The sequence below is a fragment of the Microtus ochrogaster genome, unplaced genomic scaffold, assembly GCF_000317375.1.
Source record: "Microtus ochrogaster isolate Prairie Vole_2 unplaced genomic scaffold, MicOch1.0 UNK1, whole genome shotgun sequence".
NCBI lineage: Eukaryota > Metazoa > Chordata > Mammalia > Rodentia > Cricetidae > Microtus > Microtus ochrogaster.
The window spans coordinates 15,100,399-15,125,633 of record NW_004949099.1 but is presented as its reverse complement, the minus strand read 5'-3'; the positions used below and the strand labels follow the sequence as shown (position 1 = coordinate 15,125,633).

Sequence of the window (25,235 nt, the reverse complement as noted above, 5' to 3'; positions counted from 1 at the left end):
AAAAATAAAAAAAATGGCTGTCTGGGGCCTCTTGGGCCTTTTTTCTGGCCCTGCCTATAAATTTCTCTCTGAAACATTGAACGTAATTTAGAAAGCAATTCAGTAAACAGTCTATGAAACAACTCTTGTAACACTTTAATTCTTGTGATAGAATACATACCTTTTCTACTCCTCTGAGAAATTTGTCTGTTCCTGTATAATTTCTTCTTGGATCTGTTAGCAATTCACATAGTCGTTGAATAGTAAAAGGGATACTGCAAAAGAATAATTTTATAGTTGAGGTCATAAGTGTAGGAAGCTAGGAGCTGTGTTTCACAGTGTAAGCTTTATGGAGAGAGTCACCCTGTGTCAAGCCACAAAGAAAAATTCAGGAGTCACTTAAAGCAATACCAAGGAACACCAAAAACAATGTGTCAAAACTCATTCCAGAAAAAATTATTGCAATATTCTAAATTCTGACTGCTCAATTTGCACTTTACCAGAGGTAACACAATAATGCTTGTCTGTTTATTTACAAACACGATGTTTCTTCAAGCATTCTAATGCACCCAAACATTTTACTAAATATCATAAACAACTTTGTTACTGAGATCAAGTATGACAAATTAGTCTAACACAAAAGTATTTTAAATATGACTCTGCTCCCTTACCACTTTAAAGAGAACCTATAAATTTAGTCAAACTTATATTATTTTGGTGAGAATATTGGGGTTAACTATACCAAACACTTTTTACCAGAATGTAGTTTTCCTTTAATCACAGCAAATACAAAAGAGTAAAAATCTTGGAATAGTAATCAAAGAGTTTTGAAGAAACCAGAAAGATGGTTCAACAGTTAAGAGCACTGGCTGCTCTTCCAGGACTCAGGTTTGATTCCCAGGACCCAATCCAAGACCATCATCTGGTCTCCATGGGAACCAGGCACATGGGGTACATAAAGACATGAATGCAGGTAAAACAACCATACATAAAAAAGAATTTCTTTAAAGAAGGGTTTTGGCTCAGAGTAGTTAGCAATCATCAGAATTACAGCTCAGTGTAATGTTGTAAGCATTAGATGTGACAAATGCTGAGAAAAAAACACATGGAGTGAGTCTTTGGATATCAGTGTTTTCCATTAAAATCTACTTAATGTAGCTTATGAAGAGAACTGCAAAGCCTCAGATTCACATAGAATATCACAGGGCCTTCATTTTGATACAATAGTCTACCCTACAGCAATGTAGCTAGTGTGTAGCACACATATCTGATGGAAATCACAGTAGTTCTTACTGGATAAACTACACTTAAAGCAGACTTTTTTTGTTTGTTTTGTTTTTGTTTTCCAAGACACGGTTTCTCTGTAGCTTTGGGGCTTCTGGAACTCACTCAGTAGACTAGGCTGACCTTGAATTCAAGGAGATCCACCTGTCTCTGCCTCCCAAGTGCCTGGCTTAAATCTCACTTTTTAAAAAAAGAAGACAAGGCCTCATTTTTGTAGACCACACTGACCTCAAAGCTACTTCTTCCAATCATCACAAAGCAAAGTAAGGAAATAGTGTAAGGAAGAATAAGTACCAGATGATATACCAAGTCTCAACTAATTATACTCTGGAAAGGGGGAGAGAAGAATATAAGCACATTTTAACAAATAGATTCAATGGGCTAGAGATGGCTCAGCAGTTAACAGCACTTGCTGCTCTTGCAAAGGACCTGGGTTTGGTCCAACACCCACATGATGGTTCAAAACCATCTGTTAACTCCAATTCCAGGGAATCAGACCCTCTTCAAATCTCCATAGGCGCCAGGTGAAGATACATACACGCAGAAAAACACTTTTCACATAATCTAATCTTTAGAACAAAAACAAAAAGAACCCTCTCAGTCACATGAAAACAACCAGAATTAGCGATAAAGCAAACAAGCCTATTTTAAAGCTATATGTAATCCACAAAGGATAAAAACCAAATAAATGCTCTTTTACAAAAGTACAAACTAGTGCCTCAAATACAGACAGAAGTGATGCACATGTGCAGCACACACACAAAAACCACCACCCAGGTTCTCAGTGCACATCTGAAAACCTACCCGATTAGATGTCTTCCTCAGTCTTTTATAGCCTCGTTTAAGAAAGTCAGTTATCCCTAGAACCTAACCGTTCAGGTAATCAAAAAACCAAAACACAAATCACACACACAAATGAAATCAAAAAACACCCCAAAACAAGTAAAAATTATTATTTTAATTTAAAGAAAATGAAAAAGTGAGTGGACAACTTGCAATTCAAAGAGCAAACAAAAAACCAAAATGAAACAAACAGGGAGGGAAGAGAGGAAAGGTAAGAAAGGAAAATATGGAAAGAGATAAAAACTTAAGAGCCATGAGGGGTTCTATGAAAACTCATAAAATAGAAGCTTAAAATATACACATATATGTAACTCTAAATGAAATCACAAAACAATGGGGGAGAAAAAAGCCCCAATTAGACATCTCTCGACACCAAATGAAGCCTCCAGTTCTAGGGATAGGTTACATCTAATCAAGTTGTTGGCCAAAGAAGACCCATGGACACTCCCAAACAGCCAGGCCATTGGTTGCTCTCCACAAAACAATGCTAAGACCCTATTGCTGAAAACAACACATATACTAATCACTGAACAAAGAAGTTTAACTGGCACTATCCGGACCCTTCAACCTTCAAAGAGCAAAAAAATACATAGTCAAAACTTATTAAAATAATTTAGAAAATAATTCTGTGTTAAGATACTACAAAGCATTAGACTTACTGCCTTTAAAAAACACAATGCTGGGTGGTGGTGGCGCACACCTTTAATCCCAGCACTTGGGAGGAGGGGCAAGAAAATCTCAGTGAGTTCGAGGCCAGCCCGGTCTACAAAGGACAGCCAGGACTGTAACAGAGAAACCCTATCTCAAAAAAAACCAAAAAACAAACAAAAACTAAACTAAAAGCACAGAAAAGCAATAAAACAAACAGAACAAGGATGGAGAAATGGCTCAGGAGTTAAGAGCTACTCTTGCAGATGACCTGAGTCTTAATTTCAAGCACATACATGGCAGCACATAAACACCCATTAACTCCAGTCCTAGGGGATCTGAGGCCTTATCATGGCTTTTAAGGACAGACACTATGCATGCACGTAGTGTACAGACACACATGCAGACAAAATACCCATACACAAAAGAAAAAAAAGTTGGCAAAAACACAAGAAAAGCAAAAAGCAATTTAAAAAGGGGGCTACTGACATATAAAAAAAAATGCCATTTTCTTTTACAAAAGTACAAGCTGGAACCTCAAATGTAGACCAAAGAGATGTACACAAAACCCTGAAAACCATACACAGTAATACAAAACTACAGTAGATATAGTTATTACAGAGGGTTTTGTAATTAGACTAGGATGTAGCTGAGTGGTAAAGTGCAGACTTAGAATTTTCAAGGCTTCAATTCAATCTCCAGCAACACACACACATGCAAGCACACATGCAAGCACGCATGCGCGCGTACACACACACACACACACACACACACACGGAAAGAGAGAAATGGTTAACAACCTGTTCAAGTATGATATGCTCTTATCAACAAAAGATGGTTTGTACAATACACACTACAAACAAGCATGGCTCAATGCACTGTGTACAACTTCACTTAAAAACAAAAACAAAAAAATCTATGCAGGGTGGTGGTGGCACACACATTTAATCCCAGCACTCAGGAAACAGAAAAGAAGATCTTTGTGAGTTCAAGGGCAGCCTGGTCTACAGAGGGAATTTCAGGACAGCCTCCAAAGCTACAGAGAAACCCTGTCTCAGAAAACAACAAATGAATGAATGAATGAATGAATGAATGAATGAATGAATAAATAAATAATATTGACTGAAAATGAGATGAGTATACTAATGAGAAGACCCTCAACTGGTGAACAGAGCTGGGGAGATAACTCATAAAGCGTTTGCTGTACCCCAGCACACAGACCTGAATCTAAATGCCTAGCATCCTTATAAAAGCTTGGATAAAACAGCACACATCTGTATCCCAAATGCTGGGAGGCAGAGACAAGTGTATCCCTGGGACTCGAACACTGGCTAGCCAATCTCGTCAATTAATGAACTCCAGGGCCAGGAAGCAATGGAAGAAGACAGTATGACAGAACGTATGGTTACCACGGGCACTAAACAGATGAGCTTGTGGCACATACTACACACAAAATGTAATTAAAAAAAACTTAATGGAAAGCAAAAAGTATGATTTGAAAAAAAAAAAGTATGATAAAAAAAAACCAACAAAATCTTTATTCAGAACTTGAAAACAAAGACTGTCATGTTTCAAATCAGTGTATATAATAAAGAGCAAAAAGGAAGATATAAAATGAGAATACATAATGTATCACTAATTAAATTTCAATTCTGCCTAATTAGAGTAAATAATCCAAACAGCCATTCTGAACTGGAATTGAAATACTTATGGCTCAAAGATGAAAAACACCTTAAGAGCAATTATGTTTAAATGTGCTTAGGCATTTAATGACTGTTCAAATCATTTAAAGGAGATGAACGCATGCTTTAGCAGGTTAAGAAATTATAAATACTAACTTTATCTAATAACCTACTTATCTGATATCTAGTCTAGTGGAATTAATTATATTTGTTCTTACTAATTTATAAATTAGCTCAATACTCAATATGCAGTGGTATAAATCATTTTAACTTCTATACATTTGGAATATCTACTCCGTGTGCGTGTATACTATATACAAGTATTCTACAAAGGAAATCTGTTTATGCTGCATACATCCAGTTCATAAATAAATTTTATGCAACATATAACACGTGGCTTCTTTCCCATATGTGCTTTTAAAGAGCCCTTGCTGGATGGTGGTGGCATACACCTTTAATCCCAGCACTTGGGAGGCAGACACAGGTGGATCTCTGTGAATTTGAGGCCAATCTAGTCTACAGAGTGAGTTCCAGGAAAGGTTCCAAAGGTACAAAGAGAAATCCTGTCTCAAAAAACAAAACGAAACAAAAAAGAAGCCTCAACTAAACTCATAATGAACAAGCATATGGTTAAATAACTAACGGGACAACAAAGTATCTTCCCAGACAAAAGTTTCAGTAACAGACCTAACGCCAGAGCATAAACTTCTGATTATTGTAGGCAAATTCCCAAGCTTAAAATGAGAATAATACGTTGAGAATGGTGGTGTACACATTTAACACCAACAGGAACCAAGAGGCAGGGGATCTCTGTGCATTCAAGGCCAGCCAGGGCTACACAGTAAGACCCTGTCTCAAACTGCAGCCCCCCCCCACCCGGAATATGGTTTATGGCATAAAAGCATACAATTAGGGCTAGAGGGATGGCTCAGCAGTTAAGAGCACTGACTACCCTTCCAGAGGACCAAGGTTCAATGGCAGCTCACAACTGTGTAATTCTAAGATCCAACACCCTCACAGACATACATGCAGGCAAAACGCTAATACACATTAAAGAATCTTATTACTAGAAACCCAATTCACTGTATTTCATAATGCTGTCTCATTCCTAGTGCCAAATGCAATATTCAACAAGTCAATTTCACAAACGCATCACTCCTTCAGTAAATATAAAGTTCTAAATTAGAACTTAATGACTAATAGGAAGCACAGCAACATTTTTAAAGTAACACATTTATTTAGTGTTCCTGGTGTTTTCAATGTTTTACAAAAGATTAAGAATGTTTAGTTACTGGGGGAAAGGCAGGTTCAAACTCTAAAATATATAAAACCTCTTACATATAATTAAGTCTTCAACAAATATCAAAAACAAAAAAAACAAATATTTTCTGATAAATGAATGTTGCTGCTACCTTAATAAATGCATGTATAAAGTATGAATACCCCTGAAACTCATAAAACCAATTCAACTTTTTTTAACAAAGACTGTAAACATTTAAAAATAACTACAAGCCAAAAATTGGCAAGTATAGCAAGGCGGGCGACGGTAGCTCATGCCTTTAATCCCAGAACTCAGAAAGCAGAGGCAGGTGAATCTCTCTGAGTTCAAGGTCAGCCTGGTCTACAAATGGAGTTCCAAGACAGCCAGAGCTGTTACACAGAGAAACCTTGGGGGGGCTGCGGGGAGGGCAGGCAGGCAAGCACTAGAGATACAGGAGTTAATTATCAACCAGACAGAGCAAAACTTAAAGAAATAACATCTACAATGTTAAAATTAAACCTTTAAAATATTATTAAGTGCATACCCATTAAATCCAGTGACAATTTTCAGTATTCTTTCCTTCATTTCATCAAAGGGAATATATTCAACATTAGGATTGGGAGGACCTCTTGGTTCAGGAGCCGAAGTTCTGAAATCATCCATCACTTTCTCCAGTTTGAAAATAAAATAACCTTTAAATTGGGACCACTGAATCCTATAAAAGAAAAAAGTCAGAAAACATTAATAATTACCCTTGCAATTACTTTAAACACAAACACAGACATTATAAAAATGCTTCATAATTTCTACATTATAATGCTTATATGGACTAGGAAGTCTTTTACCATTAAAAATACAGAATAAGACAGGCAGTGGTAGTGCACACCTTTAATCCCAGCACTTGGGAGGCAGAGGCAGGAGGATCTCTGTGAGTTCGAGGCCAGTCTGGTCTACAAGAGCTAGTTCCAGGACAGGCTCCAAAGCTACAGAGAAACCCTTTTTTGAAAGAAAAAAAAAAAAGAAGAAGAAGGAAGAGGAGGATAAGAAAGAAAGACAGAAAAAAAAGGTACAGAATAAGCCACGTTTGGTGACATGTATCTTTTAATTCCAGCCCTTGGAGGACTGTGTCTTAAGGTTTCTATTGCTGTGAACAAACACCATGACCACAGCAACTCTTATAAAGACAAACATTCAATTGTAGTGGCTAACTTACAGTTCAGAGGTTTAGTCTGTAAAGGAAACAAGGCAGTTGATGCAGGCAGACATGGTGCTGGAGAGGGAGTTGAAAGTACTACAGCTTTTGCCAACAGAAGTGGTCTGAGTAAGGCTTGCACATCTGAGACCTCAAAGCCTGTATCCATAGTGATATACTTCCTTCAACAAGGCCTCATCTCCTAATGATGCCACCCCCTATGATCTAATGGGGGGAGGGTTTACATTCAAACTACCAAACCGAGGCCAGTCCTGACTACAAATTTCTAGGCCAATCAGGGACCACAGAGTGAGATCTTGTCCCCCAAAACAAAACAAAAAAAAACAACAACAACAAACCCAAAATAACTAAGTTCTTTTCCTCCCTCCCTTTTCAGTCATTGTCATTTGAGGTATTCAGAGTACTGCTACCAGTCTATCACTCAACAAGTAAGGTGAAGAAAGAAATCATAAATTCCAACATAATCCTTTGAATAAAAAAAAAACACTACACATACACACAGGCATACAAACATGCACACACACGAGAAAAAATAACAAAGTACCCTATTTTTTATCTCTATTCAGTGCTTGGTAGCAATTTTCTACGAGATAAAACGCTAACACTGACGAGCTCACTGCAACCCATCTTCCCCAAGCTCACAGTAAGAACTGCTAGTCTTTTCTTTTTTCAGTGTTTGGGTGTTTTGCCTAAATACTTGTGGCCAAAGAGGCCACAAGAGTGTGGCGTTTCAGACAGTTGTGAGTTGTAATATAGCTGTGGGAATCAAAACCCAAGTCCTGTGGAAGAACAAGTGTTCTTAACCACTGAACCATCCCTCCAACTCCCTCCCACTCACAGATACTTTAAAAATTACAGAAAACAGAGTATTAATTTGCTGTATAGCAGCCCTATAAAACAAGAGAGCAGTTTCCAATTGTGATTCAAGAGATCAGGTTTGAATCAGGAATCTTCACTGTGATGGCAGCTGTGCTAGCAGCACTGAAAGCAATGGTAGATGGAAATAATGATAACCTAGCAGCAATTCAGAAGCAGCACCAAATCACACCAACATTACCATCAGAACTTCAGTTTGTTTTGCTCTGTGTTTTAAATCTGGAGCTAGAGATGTAACCCAATTGGTAGAATGCTCACCTAGCATAGATAGCGTGCCTTGGAGCTTGATCTCTAGCACCACATAAATTGGGCACGGTGATGACTGTAATCTGAGCAGTTGTGAGATGGGACAGATCAAAATTCAACAAGGTCAGCATGGGCTAACATGAGATAAGCCCCTCCACCCTTTTTTCATTTTAACAACCCACAACATCAAGGTCAAGAGCAATTAAAAGGTTCTGAGGAAGAATAAGTAATTGATTTCTGCTACTCAGAGGCTGACACACTGGAGGACCACTTGGTCAGACTGTCTCAACATAAAATTCCTGAAGAAACAGGAAGATCCATGATCAACAAAATTAGTTTCAAAAGACTTTGGATAGTAAATAGAAAATTCATGACCGAGATTTTTGTGTTTATATACAGAACCTTCAGGAGGATCAATGTAGGTTCAGAACTGTTGACAGGAGGAGTCCAGGACAAAGTTGGCAAAGTTGAAATAAGCTAGACCTGAAAAGGATAAAGCCAGCCGTACAAGAATAAAAATGTCAACAAAGAAAATTTTTCATACTCAGCAATGCCGGCACCATGGGTCACAGAATCATGTCTTGTGGCAAGCTGCTCTATGTGGCTGCAGCATGGCCAACCACTATCCACATGTGCCAGGAGCACCAGCCACACTCCTCAGAAGGAACAATCAACAGTACCTCCAGACATTATCAAACGAACTGCCACTAGGTAAGAACCACAACTCTTTAATCCCTTTTGCTGAGGACAATAAAAATGAAACTAGAAAACCCAGAACCTCAAACCCGATTCTCACAATGAGACATAAGGTTTACTTAAAAACAGTCTAGCACTGTGACCGAGGAGGGTAAACATCCAGGTTAGTCTTGTGATGCGGGAATGATTTCTTTCTAATCTGTTGCTTTCATTGGTTAATTAATAAAGAAACTGCCTAGGTCCATTTGATAGGCCAACCCTTAGGTGGGTGGAGTAAACAGAACAGAATGCTGGGAGAAAGAAGCTGAGTCAGGGAGTCGCCATGGTTCTCCCAATCCAGACAGATGCAGGTTAAGATCTTTCCTGGTAAGCGCACCTCATGGTGCTACATAAATTATTAGAAATGGGTTAAGAGGCTAAAATTAATGGGCCAGGCAGTGTTTAAAAGAATACAGTTTCCATACAATTATTTCGGGTAAAGCTAGCCGGGTGGCAGGACGCAGCCCAGCCCGCCAATCTTATTACAACAGTCTTGTTAGCAGCTGTGCCTTTGGCAACACCACAAGCAATGTCACTATGAAACTGTAACCCAAAATAAATCCCTTTTCCTTCCAGTTGCCTGTGTCAGGGCATTTTATCACAGTAATAAGGAGTCACCAAGATAAGCAGCACACAGGAAGATGTCTACAGGTTGAACATAATAATTATTAAGGAACTTAAACATGATTTGGTATCAGTAGGGCTTCTATCCATACCCTGAAGGCAACAAGGGATGACTATCATTTTGCAAATTCAAAGAGCTCACAAGGGTAACTGAAAGCAGCCATCCTAAGAATTGACAAGACAGATCTGTATCAAGGCACAATATAGAGAAAGTGCATTAACTGAGCAGTGGTAGCACAAGCCTTTAATCCCAGCACTCAGGGAGGCAGACATAGGTGGATCTCTGCAAGTTCGGGGCCAGTCTGGTCTACATAGTAAACTCCAGGACAACCAGAGATACAGAGAAACCAAACCCTACCTCAAAAGACATACATACATACATACATATATACATACATACATACATAAATAGGAGAAAGCACATTATCTCAGAACCAAAGAGAAACACATCAGATTTATTAAAGTCGGTGTCATAAGAGCAATAGGAAACCATCTTTAAAATCTGAAGGATGAGAATTTTTTTAGCTATATGCCCAAACTATTCATCAAGTAGGACAGCGATAGTAACACATTTTCAAACAATAAAGGCAAAATTAACCAGTTTGCTGCCAGGCCGTCCCTCACCCCATGAAATCAAGCAAACCAAGAAAGGATGGCACAGTGTCTAGAAAATGAAGATCACAAATAAATCAGAATTAGAAAGAAGATCCCTCATTAAAAGAACTATGATCTTGGTGGTAAGATGTGAAGACTCCTATCTTTATAATTTATAGCATGGTAAAATTAAAAATCTATGGGCAATCAATTTAGAATAAACAATCAAGAATGGCTCTCTGGGCTAGCAGGACGACTCAACAGGAGAAGGAGCTTATTGCTAAACCTGATGACCTGAGTTCAATCCATGGAACCCATACTGTAGGAGAAACAAACCAAGTTGTCCTCTGACCTCCATGGGCACTGTTACACATATGTCCATCACTCCCACACAATTTAAATTTTAAATGTTTCTTCATCACTGGAGGCCCCCGCCTGTAAATCTAGCAGAGGAAGTCTTGTCTCAAACATCTACAAGGGAGCTGCTTGGGCCAGCCCCCTTCCAAAGGCCACACAAGTCAAGGGACAACACAGAAACAGTCTATCCACCTACTAAAAGAGATCTAACCATGGCTCCCACTTGCATTCTGTTTATACTTGTATCAACAGCGGCATGTTTCACTTCAAGATTGAGGTATTTTCTTTTTTTTTTTTCTTCTCAGATCACGCTTTACTGGAGTAAGATTGAGGTATTAAAACAAAGAGTGAGAGGAGACATACTTGGCCTGTCTGGCAGGAATGAATATACTTACTCTAAGGCAGTACTCAAGTCAGTGGTTTTAATCTAAGAGTCACAATCACTTTGTGTATCCGATAGCCCTTTCACAGAGACCATAGGAAAACACATATATTTATTATCTTATGATTCATAACAGTAGCAAAATTACAGTTATAAAGCAGCAACAAAAGTACTTTTATGGTTGGGGTCACCACAACATAAGAAATTCTATCAAAGGGTTACAGTATTAGGAAGGTTGAGGATCACTGCACTGCTCTAAGGAAAGATACATATGCACCCTTCTTTAGCTGTCAGACTATTTGACACTTGCTGTTCTTGCACTCCCATTTCTGCTCAACCACCTGTAAATCCAGTTCTAGGAGATTTTCTATGTTCTTCTGACCTCCAAGGGCCTCTCTTATGACTTCATAAGTACCAGGAATGCATGTGATGTACATATATATACATACAGGCAAAACACCCCACATGTTACTTCCCAACTTATTTCTATTTATTTAAAAATAAAGAAAATATGACAATCAGTATAGAAAATAAGGGGGAAATGATCACTCAGCTTTATCAAACTCTAGTGCGAGTTATTATTACAGTACTTGATGAGGGAAACACGTTTATGTATCTCACATTCCCAAAAGTCTGACTCCCCCAGGATTTCCACTGAACTCACCCTTATTCTTCACTCTCTTCAATACAACTCTTAATATCACATCCAATGGCCTCACTTCCTATTTCTTTTCTAAAACTGAAGCATAGGGAAAATGCCCAGCTACTTCCTCATATTCGCCTCCTGATGAACAAGCTATATGCTCATGCTCACCTATACACAATAATGTACAATCTACATACACATCTTCCTGGTACATTATCCCACCTCTTATTTTTCCCATCTTCATGATTTTTTAAAAATATTTATTTATTTATTATGTATACAATGTTCTGTCTGTGTGTATGTCTGCAGGCCAGAAGAGGGCACCAGACCTCATAACAGATGGTTGTGAGCCACCATGTGGTTGCTGGGAATTGAACTCAGGACCTTTGGAAAAGCAGGCAATGCTCTTAACCACTGAGCCATCTCTCCAGCCCCATGATTTTTCTTTATTCCTCCCCTTTTCTAGATCTAACCTCATTTCTTCATTGTCCTATACAGAAAAAGTCCTAGTGATAGCTCCCAATCAGACTTTTAGTTCTATCACTAAATATAATTGTCCCTATCAAGATCATCTGTGACCTCCATGCTGCTGTGTCCAGTGGTCAACTCTTCTCACACCTTAACTTCCCCCAGGAGCATTCTGAAATGTTACCATTCTTCATTTTCAACTGTTCAATTCAGCAACTCAGAAGTTCAACCTACCTCTTCTCTATGTACATACAGCCAGTGGTTTCACCCAGTGTCATGTTTACACCTCTGTATGTCAGTTAGATCCTAGACTCATTGATTCAACCATGTACTTCATGTTTACATTTTGCTAACAATATCCAATACTGAACTAATTTTCCCAACAAATAGTTCCTGCCAGATTTTTCCTGGCCCCTGCCAAAATATCTGTGATGTGATGAAATTCCTCCCCCACATCTTCCCATCAATAAAAAATTCAGTTGTATCTTTAATATATATAAAGAATAACAGCTAGGAGCCAGGCATGATAGTGCAGGCCTTTAATCCCAGCCCTAAAACGGCAAGGAGTTCTGTGAGTTCAAGGCCACCCTGGCCTACTATAAGACCCTGTTTCAAAAATAAAACTAAAAGCTGGGTGTGGCAATACACACCTTTAAGCCCAGCACAGACAGATAAGACAGACAAGGCCTCCAAGAGTTTGAGGACTGAACTACACAGTGAGTTCCAAGGCATACAGTAAAATCCTGTCCCAAAATAAATTACTAGTTATTCCAAAGCACCACTATTCCTTAGCCTGAACTAAAGCTACGCCTGCATGGGGCTTAATGTGTAAGTGTGGGTTCATGGTGGAGCTGTACTTGAGTGCTGGGCTGAATTATCCATTCCAATGAAGAAAAAAACAAGAAAAAACTGCAGCCAACTCTCCCTTACAATGCCCAAAAGATTTCAGCACAGTCACCCATAGAACAATTCCACTGGCAATCTATCATTATCTCTGCTTCAAACCTGGGTTTCACTAAGAGTAAAGACCAAAGTTTTCAAAAGGGTCAAAATGACTCACCGGGGGAGATGCATCTGGTTCCGTTGTCACCTCTTCCAGTCCTTTGTCATCCCGTCATCCTACTCCAGCCCTTCCCTAGTGTGAAAATGCTATACACCCCACTACTGTTTAAGTACCAGGAGAACGTCAAAACAAAACATCAACTAAAGGATGCACTACATTACCATGTGACGACAGAAAGGTTAAAAGGGTCCTTCTAACTCCGTGGAACTCCAAATTACACAAGACTAAGGAAGTCATTAAGTGTCATAAGCACATCTAACATGGGAATGAAGATTTTTCCAGAGGGGTCTTAGAAAGCCTTTAGAGGAACATAAAGTCACCATGACGAGGGAACATTATCTACCAGAGAACTAATGAATGAAGTAAGCAGAAAAAGAGGGCCACAACTTAATCAGACATATATGTTCACAGACGCTGAAGCTTCATTTGGGCCTTACATTCTAAATTCAACAGTAGAAGCACATGAGAATTTTCAGTATGTCTAAAGAGAGCAAATAAAACTGTAATTCATAAAAAGTCTACAATGAAATCAAAAAACAATGAGAATAGTATGTAGATAATGAACCCAGATAGAAAACTCAAAATTGTCTGAGAATCTTATAACCCCTATTCCAAGTTTCATTTTCTCAAACTTACACACCACAGTAGTTTCCTGAGAAATTTTCCTAACACTCCTGAAGTGTGCTGGATTTTGCAAGGGAAAAGCTATGATTTATCCCTCTGGTATAAAATCCTTAAGTAACCACTTCCCATCTTTCTACATTGAAACATTCCACATCTTGCCAGGGTGGCCCTCTTTAATCCCAGCACTCAGCACTCAGGAGGTAGGCGGATCTCTGTGAGTTCAAGGCCAGCATGGTCTACAAGAGCTAGTTCCAAGACAGGCTCCAAAGCTACATCAAAACCCTGTCTCAAAAAACCAAAAATTCCACATCTTAAATAGTTTCTGACTCCCATAGCAACCAGTAGTCTTGACTTCCTTTGATCACTGTAGTGCCCCCCCCTTCCTTGTACAACTAATAAAAACTGCTAATCCCTTCCTAGGCACCTGACCTAATTTACTTATTAAAACATACTTTGTAACTCTGTTAAAGCATCTTGATGCTAAAACGCATAAATGAGAAATTACCTTTCTTAGTTATTCCCAGTGCTGGGAAGGCAGAAAGAGAGGCTGGCAGAGCTCTGATTTCCAGGCCAGCATGGTCTACATACTGAGTTACAGAACAGCCAGAGCTATATAGTGAAACCATGTCTACAAGGAGGATGAGGGGAAAATACCTTTCTTTTTAGGGGGTAACATCCTTGTCATGCAAACAAGTACACAACTCTAACTCAAAGATTTCTGCAGACTGAGGTACTGAATGTATCTGGATGAAAGGTAGAAGCTGTCCTTCCACCCCCAGCAGAGTTGTAATTGCAACCAACTATTGGAGTTTACTTAGTAACCAACTGCAGACTGCAGGGCTTGCTGGCTACAGTGTATATATAAAGGAACTGGTTCCCTAATTCTTTTGTACTCACCACTTTTCTAGAAAGACTTTAATACAGGGATAGGCCTCTCCAGCTATTTCTATTTTCTTTTGGTAGGATGATGCCCACCAGGACCCCTCAAAAAAGTGGATTAATCCAAGTGGATCAGCAATACACTCTCCCTCCCTCAAAAACATAGAACAGAGAGGAAACTGGAAAGGAAAGCGATGAAGCCCACATAACTAATGAGCCTTTCTGCAACAGCCCAAGGAGCAGCGTCACCAATTTCGGCTGTTTAGTCTTCCACAGGTGCCTTATCCTCCTACCCAAAGACCAACATCTTTCCCAAAAATGGATCTCTTTCTTGTTTCCTTTTGGATTTAAAGCAACATCAGTTACACAAAAGACCTTAAACATATACTTTCTAAAACCCAAACACTCTTTTAGAATGAAATCTAGAATGCATGTTTCAAACAAAAATGAGAAATAAAGGGGTCTCTTCCTAATTTCCCATTATAATTTAAATTTTTCATCATATAACTTAAATGTTATGGGACTAGTACATTAACTCAGGTCTTTGAGAACACTCCCAAAAAGCTATTTAAATATCCATCCTAGCAGATTACCCAATACTTAAAGGTTTGCTTCAGCATTTAGAGAAATCTGGGCTTTAATGTAGTGCTCTATAAATTCCTCATAAACTAGTCACAAATTAAGATGATTTTCCCATAAGCCCTATTAATGCAAAACAGTACACACATTTTGAACACCCCTAAACAAATAAAAATGCCCTAAATCTGAAAAATTTGACTATCTTGTCAACTTCAGATCTTAGACCATTTTGGGATTTGGAGTTTCACATTAAGGAAACTTAACTGGCAAAGTCCAGAAAACAACTTTTTGGAAAAGGAATGTTGGATTATAACAACTATCCATTAAAATGTGAAACTATTTCATACCTTTTTTGTTGATTTGTTTTTCAAGACTGTGTAGCAGTTCTGGCTGTCCTGAAACTCACTCTGTAGACCAGGCTGGCCTCAAACTCACTAAGATCTGCCTGCCTCTGCCTCTGGAATGCCGGGATTACATCACCACAGACACTTTTTCATACTTACAATAAACTAAGAGCAGGGTGATGGCTCAGCAGCAAAGGCACTCACCCTATTAAGCTGACAACAAAGTTCAATCCCCCAAGACCCACATGGTAGAACTCTCACTCTCCTTGCAAGCTGCCTTCTGTGAGGTACATGATAGAGGCCTGAGAGTATGTATTGTTGACATAAGCATGGTCAGGCTCACAAAAATGTCAAAGTCTTTGGTCTTTGGCTAAAAGCAGTGTGTCCAGACCTCCTGCTGAGATTGGCTTAAGCTGCCCAGCCCACTGAGACTGTGGTAGCATGCCCATCAGAGGCTTGAAGGTATGCTTGTCTGTGGGGCTGACCTTTCTTCATTTCTAGTCATCCCAGTCAGGTTTCCAGGACCTAGCTCATTACACACACAATAAATATCCTTTAAGAGCAAATGCTCTTTTAAGCTCTAGAGCTATCAACAATACAACTAAATACATGCTTCTCCTAAACTTCAAACAGTAAGACTATTAAATGTAAGTATAGAATATAAGACTCCATTATATTAAGAAAAAAAGCTGAACCTAAAAACAGCTTGGTAGGAGAGTACTATGTCTAACTTTAAGATTCTATCCTCAATCTATCTATAATTAGATCTGGAACCCTCTTCTGGTTTGCAGGCATAGATATAGGCAGAAAACTAAATAATTTTTTAAAAAAAATGTGGTGAATAAAGAACATACTGGAAAAAAAATCATTTTAGTTTTTTTTCATTTCTAGTTTGCAAAAGATTCCAAAATTAAGCTATTAGTCAGGTTAAGTTTATATTTACGTTAAAATCTTAAAAAGAATTCACATAAATGTTCTTTTTTTTTTTTTTTTTTCCCCCCGAGACAGGGTTTCTCTGTGGTTTTGGAGCCTGTCCTGGAACTAGCTCTTGTAGACCAGGCTGGTCTCGAACTCACAGAGATCCGTCTGCCTCTGCCTCCCAAGTGCTGGGATTAAAGGTGTGCGCCACCACCGCCCGGCTCACATAAATGTTCTTAAACACAGGAAAATTTTTCATAAAGGTAAATAAAGCTGATTTCAATTTTACACTTTTCTGTTATATATCACACGTTAGAAAAACTAGGCTAATACAGACATGACACTGAAACTTCCTTTACTCAGTGAGCATCTCCCCAGTTCCCTAAGGTACCTGGTCGGGTATCTGCAACACAAGCTTGAGGGTCAACCTACCTGGTACTCACAGACACAAAGAAACCCTGCTTCAAGGCAAGGGAAAAAAAAGAAACATTATATGAGCCTGCATGGGCACGCATATATGCATGCGCGCACACACACCCTTCCCTACATACATGAAAAGAACTACATTCTTTTAAGTAGAAATGCAAAACAAAAAGCTACATCCACTTAAGTAGAAAGGCATAGTCATTTGTCAACCTAACACTGAACCCAACTGACCTTGGACTCATTTAAAAGACTGACTACTTGAAACATTTCTCTTAAAAAACTACACTTTTAGTCAGGCCCATCCACTATTACAGTTGATTGAGGCTTAGGTAGGAAAATAAAGGTGTACAAAGCATCTCACATGAACAAAAACAAAAACAAAACAATTTATAAAAGCTTCTTCTAGACCTAATTTTCAAAATGCAGTATATATCTATCTGGGACAGTATAATACTGATAAAGGTTGTGACCAAAACACTAAAGTGAAATTTAATACTTTGCTATGAAAATACTACAAATGACTGTGTACAGGTTGTCTAAAAACCTAACTAGCCACACAGGATGTACTAAATAAATCCAAGGTCCTTCTCACATCTTTAAATGCAGCTAAAGGAACAGGAATAATGTTTTCACTACTCAAAGTACACTTACAAGAATCCCATCTTCAACAATGCACAATGTGGTAGTTTGAATGTAATTGGCTGCCGTAAGCTCATAAAAAGTGGCACTATTAGTAAAGTGTGGCTTTGTTGGAGGAAGTGTGTCACTGTGGGGGGTGTGGGCTTTGAGGTCTCCTTTGCTCAAGTTTGACTCAGACAGACCATTCCCTGTTGACTGTAAGATGTAGCCAGCACCACGTCTGCCTGCATGATGCCATGCTCCCCACCATAATAGCCCCATGATAATAAACTGAACCTCTGAACTGTGAAAGCCACCACCTCAGTTAAATGTTTTCTTTTGTAAGAGTTGCCATGGTCTGACAACTTATGCTGGAGAGGGTGTGGGGAAAAAGGAACACTTCTGCATTGCTGGTGGGAGTGCAACCTGGTACAACCCCTTTAGATGTCAGTGTGGCGATTTCTCAGAAAATTAGGAAAACAACCTTTCTCAAGACCCAGTAATACCACTTTTGGATATATATCCAAAGGATGCTCAATCATGCCACAAGGACATGTGCTCAACTATGTTCATAGCAGCTTTGTTTGTCATATCCAGAACCTGGAAACAACCTAAATGCCCCTCGACTTAAGAATGGATAAGGAAAACTTGGTTATTTACACAATGGAGTACTGCATAGCAGAAAAAAATGACATCTTGAATTTTGCAGGAAAATGAATGGAGCTAGAAAACATTATTTTGAGTGAGGTAACCCAGACACAGAAAGACAATTATCACATGTACTCACTCCTAGGTGGTTTTTAAACAAAGCAAAGAAAGCCAGCCTACAAACCACAATCCCAGAAAACTTAGACAACAATACAGACAGTAAGAGAGACTTACATAGATACAATCTACATGGGAAGTAGAAAGTAGAAAAAGACAAGATCTCTTGAATAAACTGGGAGCATGGTGACCCTGGGGGGGGGGTGATTGAAGGAGGGAGGGGAGAGGAAGGGAGGGAAGCAGAGAAAAATGTAGAGCTCAATAAATATCAAAAAGAAAAAGAAAAAAGCTGGTCTAGATTCGAGTATATGGAACCCTGTCCAAAAAGAGGTAAAAAAAAACAAAAAGGGAGAGAGAAAGAGAGGAGAGGAAAGGGCAGGAAGAAAGGGAGGGAGGGAGGGAGAAAGAGAGGGAGGGAGGGAAAAAGAGAGGGAAGAGACAGGAGTGCTTGTGAGAAAACTCCAAATCAAAAGAAAAAAAAAAAGAGTTGCCGTGGTCATGGTGTCTTTTCAGTGATAGAAACCCTAAGACACATCCATACTTCAATTTAATGAGTAAACCTGAGATTCATTTACTGTACAAATCTGTGACAAGTATCAACTCAACTTGATCTTACAATATTCATAATTTGCAACCCTCAACTTCAATGCAATGACTAGTAGAGATGGTGCCTTTCAAAGGTAATTATGGCTACATGAGGTCATTTACATGGAACCTTCATGAATAGGTTAGTGTCTAGAGACAAGAGAAGCTGACATTCTCTCAAATGTGGTATGATGAAATATTAATAAGACAGACAACAAAGTTTCACCATCGCAGGGCCTTAATGATACCTGCCATAGGAATTTAGCAGTCACTGTATTTGGGGTAAACATGAAAGTGAATAGTTGTTTTCTACAAGCACTTTGACCTTGAAGAATCATTATCTAAAACAGTGATTGCCTGTTTTCTGTAATGTGAAGAATTGTTTTTCTGAGGGTGCTTTACAGTCGTAGCATGCCTTTGGTCACAATATGATTCTGGCACACCCGAGGCGCTTGGATTATTGTGAACTATGCACAGTACACAATAAAGGAATAAAGTCACGTTAGCATTTAATCCTTTCCTTTAGAGAGACATATAAATTAGACTACAGATCTTGGTATGAGGAAATACTGTACAAAAAAACCCAACTTTGTATAACAATCAATAAATAAACCTTTGTACATCTGTTTGAGTTTCGGTTCAGTTCAGTTCAGTTCATCAGAGGCTAGACTTTCCTGCTGCCACCTAAGCCTTAAAATTCCATTTTGGAGTAACCTGTTTCTTTTACCAACCCAACAACATAATACAGAACACCCCAACAGATACCCTCTCTTTAAGACTTCCCAGTCTGAAAAATAGGGAGAAAAGACCTGCTCAGTAAGCCACATAGTCTCTATATTATAACAGCAGCCCAAGCAAAAATAGTTAAGTCTACTATTTTGAAGAACCAATGATACAAAATGCATGCCTATAATTCCAGCATTTGAGAGACAGCAACAAAAGCATCATACGTTCCAGGCCAGCCTGGCAGAAACATAACAGATGCCAGGACTGCAGGGACTACAAAACAAGGCCTCGTCCCAAATACACATGTAAATAAAGTGGGGCTGGAGAGATGGTTCAGAGGTTAAAAGTGCTGCCTGCTCTTCCAGAAGTTCTAAGTTCAATTTCCAGCAACCACAGGTGGCTCACAACCATCTATAATGAGATCTGGTTCCCTCTTCTGCCATGCAGGCAGAACACTGTACACTGGATGGATGGGTGGACGGACGGACGGACGGACGGACGGAGCGAATGTGGTTACACAGGCCTATAGTATTTGGAAGCTGAAGACAGACTACAGGTGCAAAAAAAGGACAAAAAGTTCAAGCTCTTCCTGGGCTAGGGACCTGTGTCCAATTAAAAATTTTAAAAAACTAAGCAAGGCAGTGTATATCTTTAATTCCAGCAGCACTTGTTAAGCAGAGGTAAGATCTCTGTGAGTTCCAAGCTAGTCAGAACTAGTTACTCCAAAATAATAAAAACAAAGAAACAAACACACACACGCACACAGAAGACAGAGAGACAGATGATATGTTCAGATAACCAAAAGAGCCTGGCTTGGCATGACACCTGTTTTTAACAAAATATTCATAATGCAGAAGAAAAAAATAATAGTAAAGTAAGATTTTAAAAGTCAAGATCACTGTTTTGACAATCTAAGGTCTAAATGGCAGCTATTCTGACAAATAATAGACAGATTCTGGACATACAGAAATTAAAAAGTAATCAAGATGAACTTATCTCCAAATAATTACACACACATAGTCAAGGTTCACATATTTTCTAAAGTTAAGAGTATTGTCAAAGCAGGGCGGCGGTGGTACTTGGGAGGCAGAGGCAGGTAGATAGATCTCTGTGAGTTCAAGGCTAGCCTGATCTACAGAGTGAGTTCCAGGACAGGCTCCACAGCTACTAGGAAATCCTATTTGGGGGAGGGGGATCGGGAGATAGGGAGTTGTCTTGGGTCTGGAGAAAAATCTAGGCACGGTGATGTGTACCTGTAATCCCAGTGTTGAATAGGTGAAGACAGGATTCCTAGGATTTGTGGTCAGTAACCTAACTTAATTGGTGAGTCCAGGGTCCCAGTAAGAACTTGTCTCAAAAATCAAGGTAGCCAAGTGTAATGGCACAGACTTTTAATACCATCACTTAGAGAACCAGATAACGCTTTTTGAAATAGGTCAGTTTGGTCAACATACTGAGTTCCAGTCCAAGTTGAAGAAGAGAACCTCACTATACCTATATCTCCCTATTTCCCTACCTACCTACCTACCTACCATCCATGAATAGCTACTGAACACCAACACATGCCCCAACCCCTCCCCCTACCTATCTGCACTAGCATGCATATAAAATGAGTTTTTGTTGTAAATAAAAGCTTTTCCTTTTGTCTTCCAACCTAGTTCTCTGTGTGCCACAGTGGGGAGAAAGTCTAGTTCTGCCCACTCAGCTACAAAACTGAGTAAAAACAAAGCATACATAAAGCATCAAAGTTTCTATGGAGAAAGACATGAAATCATGAAAATTTTGCATACAAAATATTCATTCCACAGTACATAACTATATTTTGGGCAGCAACAGAACACTAAGAGAATACAATGGAAATGAAAAACTCCTATTGCCTAGTTTGATGGCACAGCCACATCATCAAAATAACGTGCTGCAACAAACACTATGGTATGGACCTTGTGAGTATCCCAACAACCCATCACACTGTATATTTTAGAACAGCAAAGCATATGCAGTTCACAACACTTGGTATGAACATGTGACTCACTGGTCTACATACATTTTACTGATGGAGAACATCTAGCTAAAGCAAAGTTGACTGTGTAACAGCAAAGTGCATGGCGCCAGTTGCAGCCTCAGACACCAAGAGGACCCACTGACTGCAATCAACAATGTTTGCAAATATCAACTCCAACAATGTTCTCCAAAATATCCCTATCGAATGATGTAGAAAGCCCTTTGAACAGTCTTAAATGACAAAAACTGAAATTACCCTATGAAGAAAAACGTAAAATATAATCAGCATACATTTTTAATTTTTTAAAAAAGTTTTATCAGTATAAATGGTTTTTGTTTGGTTAGTTTTGTTTTGGTTTTTCCACATAAAGTTTGTCTGTGTGTAGGGCTTGGCTGTCTTCTATGGAACTCACTCTACAAACCAGGTAGGCCTAGAACTCAGAGATACAACTGCTTCTTGCCTCCTGAATTCTGGGGTTAAGGGTGTACACCACCACTGCCTGACAGTATGGGTATTTTATCTGCATTATGTAAGCGCACCGTGAGCATGCAGTGCCCACTGAGGTCAGAAGAGAGTGTCAGTTCCTCTGGAACTGGAGTTACACAGATGGTTTAAGCCACCATGTGGGCACTGAGAAGCAAACACAAGTCCTCTTAACCACTGAAACATCTATCCAATCCCATCAACCATGTTTTTAAAGTTGCCACACTTGGGCTGGGCCAGTGATTTCCTACAGTGAATATGACAGCAAGACCATAGACCACAGAAAAAACAAGAAAGGCAAGCAACAAGGAAGTTATGAACCTACTAAAATAAACAGGGGCAAAGACTAAATAAAAAAGAAAAAAAAATCAAAATCTTTGAATGAAGACAGGAAAGACAACAGTCCTGTACCTACAACAGTCCTGGTATCGTCATCAGTGCCTACTCACTGACTCAGTAAATACCTCCAAATGTAGGGCTGGGTGTGGTGGCACAAACCTTTAATCCTAACACTACACTGCTGAAAGCAAGAGGACCAATCAGTAGTTGAATGCCATCCTCAGCTCAGCTCATATAGAGTTCAAGGCCAATCTGAGCTACAAGATACTGTCCGTCTCTTAAAGAAAAAATAGTGTTCACATTTACCCATTCAATATTGCTCCATGAAGCACTGTATATAAAAACCCTAAACAATGAGACCAGTCTCCATGACAAGAACCAGTGAGATAAAGAATGCAGTAAATTCAGAAAGAAAAAAAAAAAACCTCTGCAAATCACTATGGAAAGAGCCCTACAACAGAACCAGAATAAAACAATCTAGAAAAACAAATTTCATTTAGCATGAAAAATTTGGATAAGACATCTTATCTTCCCAACTCAGACACTAGAATAGTGTAAAACCCAAGTATCAGTAAAACCTCTCATATCCCTCAAATTTCAAATACTTCTACACTATAAGGCCAGCCGAGCGGTGGTGGCGCACGCCTTTAATCCCAGCACTTGGGAGGCAGAGGCAGGCGGATCTCTGTGAGTTCGAGACCAGCCTGGTCTACAAGAGCTAGTTCCAGGACAGGCTCCAAAACCATAGAGTAACCCTGTCTCAAAAAACCAAAAAAAAAAAAGAAAGAAAAGGCCAGGTTTATGTACGACAAACTAAAATTGAAGGAGCTCTAACACATTCCAGCCTGGTAAACATGGCTCTGGCCAGTCTTGCCCTTCTTAATCCCCTCTTCCTAAAACCATTACATTACATTCTTAAAGCCAGCCACCAAGATTCATTTCCTTTGGAATCCATTCCATTTGGCCTTTTCCTCCTCCAGAGACTACCAAGGTCCAGCTATCAAAAAGTCCAGCAACCAAAATCCCCCTTTAACATGTCCAATCAAAATACACTACCGCATCCTAGCCCATTCTAACACAGACCCCCTCCCTTTTCTCTTCTTAAAAATTACACCTGCAAGGTCATTTGCTGTTTTTCAGCATAGGTCAGAAATCAGTCACTGGTCTTCCCTGTTTAATAAAGGATCTCTCTGAAAAAAGGTCCTTGTGTGTGGTTTATGCCTAACTTAGGGTCCGTGAGGGAACACTCTGAGGTGTGCAGGTCCCTTCAAAAATAACATGTACTGACCACGCCCAAGTATAACTGCATCATTTACCATCTGTACACTCCTAAGCTAAGTCTTGCCCCACTTTAAACAGAATATATACTTTACAGAGAACAGTAACAAGGATTAAAGCAGGGTATGAATAGGAAATATTTGACGTCTTATATAAAATATTCTCTATTTGTCTCTCCTGGGGTTTGGTGGGAGACAGTTAACAATCCAAAGCAAAAGTTCACATGTGAGCCAGCCATATGCACATCTGCAATTTCAGTACTAAGAAGACTAAAGACAACTAAGGGCAGGCAGCCTGAGCTACAGAGCCAGATTTTATCTAAAAAAAAATTTGCTAGGCAGAGGTGATGGCACATGCCTTTAATCTCACCACTTAGGAGGCAGAGGTAGGCAGATATCTGAGTTCAAAGCCAGTCTGATATACATAATTAATTCCAGGTCAGCAGACCTACATAGTGAGATCCTGCACACATAAACCTCATATTGAAGCCAAGGTGGTAGAGCACACCTTTTAATCCCAGCACTCCAGAGGCAGAAGCAGGTGAACCTGAGTTCGAGATTAGCCTGGTCTACATATAAAATTCCAGGAACAGTCAAGGCTACACAAAGAAATCCTACCTTAAAAAAAAAAAAAAGTACTGAAATCCATCCATTATGTATAAAGTAATATATGCTAATAAGAAAACCTTGGTGGGAGAAGGAGAGTCTAGGGAGCTATGAAAGTAAGGGACCTAAATTTGAATTCTCAACATCCACATAAAAAGCATGTGAAGCCACATGAAAAGGTGTGGCTTTTCATGCCTGTAACCCCAGCATTACAGGGTGGAGATGAGGGAATCCTGAGAGCTCCAATCAACCCCGCTTAGCCAAAAAAGGTGAGCTTCCAATTCTGGCATCCACATGCATGTGCACAGGCATGCTCCCAAAGTTCATACACACAAACAATAATACAAAAGCAGTATTACTTTAGGGGTTATAGGTACAGACAGTGAAATTAACTAACAAAACTAAAGCTCATACAACAGACCAAGTTTCAGATGCTACACACCCTTAAAATTAAAGGAGAAATCAGTAGTAGTTAGACCTGAGGAAGGGGGGGAAAGTCTTTAATCTGTACCTTCCACCATTAAGAAGAAAACAAAACAAATAAACAAAACACCTGGGGCTAGTAAGATGGCACACAACCTGACCTCAGTTTGAATCTGGGGCCATTGGTGGAAGGAGATAACTCTTGCCAGGTGTCCTGACCTCCACACCTATACCCAGACACACACCAAAGTAAGAAATAAACATGTGCTCCAGGCTTCCCGGATTTTGTGAACTGACACCCATGCGGAGGTGGGCTTTGGTGATGCAACTGTCTTTGAGTCATCTCCGCTCCTATAAACAACTCCTCGCTCATATCCCTATAAGTATCCCCAATAAAACTCATTAGCTCACCAAGTTCCGTACTTTGGTCTGTCGTGGGCTCCCTATCCGGGGTGAGTAGATGAGTGGAAAAAGACTACACAGCACTGGTCTAGCAATGATTTAAGTTTTTCTTTAAAAATGAAAATCAGAAAGAATTTTAATGTGTATGGGTGTTCCTTGGCTTTAGGTCATTTCTCAAAGCACCATCAGACAGACTAGACAATAAAATAAAAAGCCCAAGCAAACTCCCCAAAGGGTGAGGAAAAGCTCATCACTGGGACCTACCTGTTTAAGAGGAAATAATAGTATAGAGATCAAGGCCCTAAACTAAAAATCATCACCAAAAAAAAAAAAAAAAA

The 25,235-nt window shown here is 39.3% G+C and overlaps 1 protein-coding gene across 1 annotated transcript in view; it reads right to left on the bottom strand.

Moving 5' to 3' along the window:
- Ppp4r2 (protein phosphatase 4 regulatory subunit 2) overlaps positions 1-25,235 on the bottom strand; it is a gene marked incomplete at its 5' end in the record, with an annotated part of 39,774 nt that overhangs the window by 9,860 nt on the left and 4,679 nt on the right. The window contains 2 exons of the mRNA XM_026788286.1: positions 161-254; positions 6,242-6,412. Coding sequence (XP_026644087.1) covers positions 161-254; positions 6,242-6,412 — 265 coding nt within the window. The remainder of the gene's footprint in view (positions 1-160; positions 255-6,241; positions 6,413-25,235) is intronic.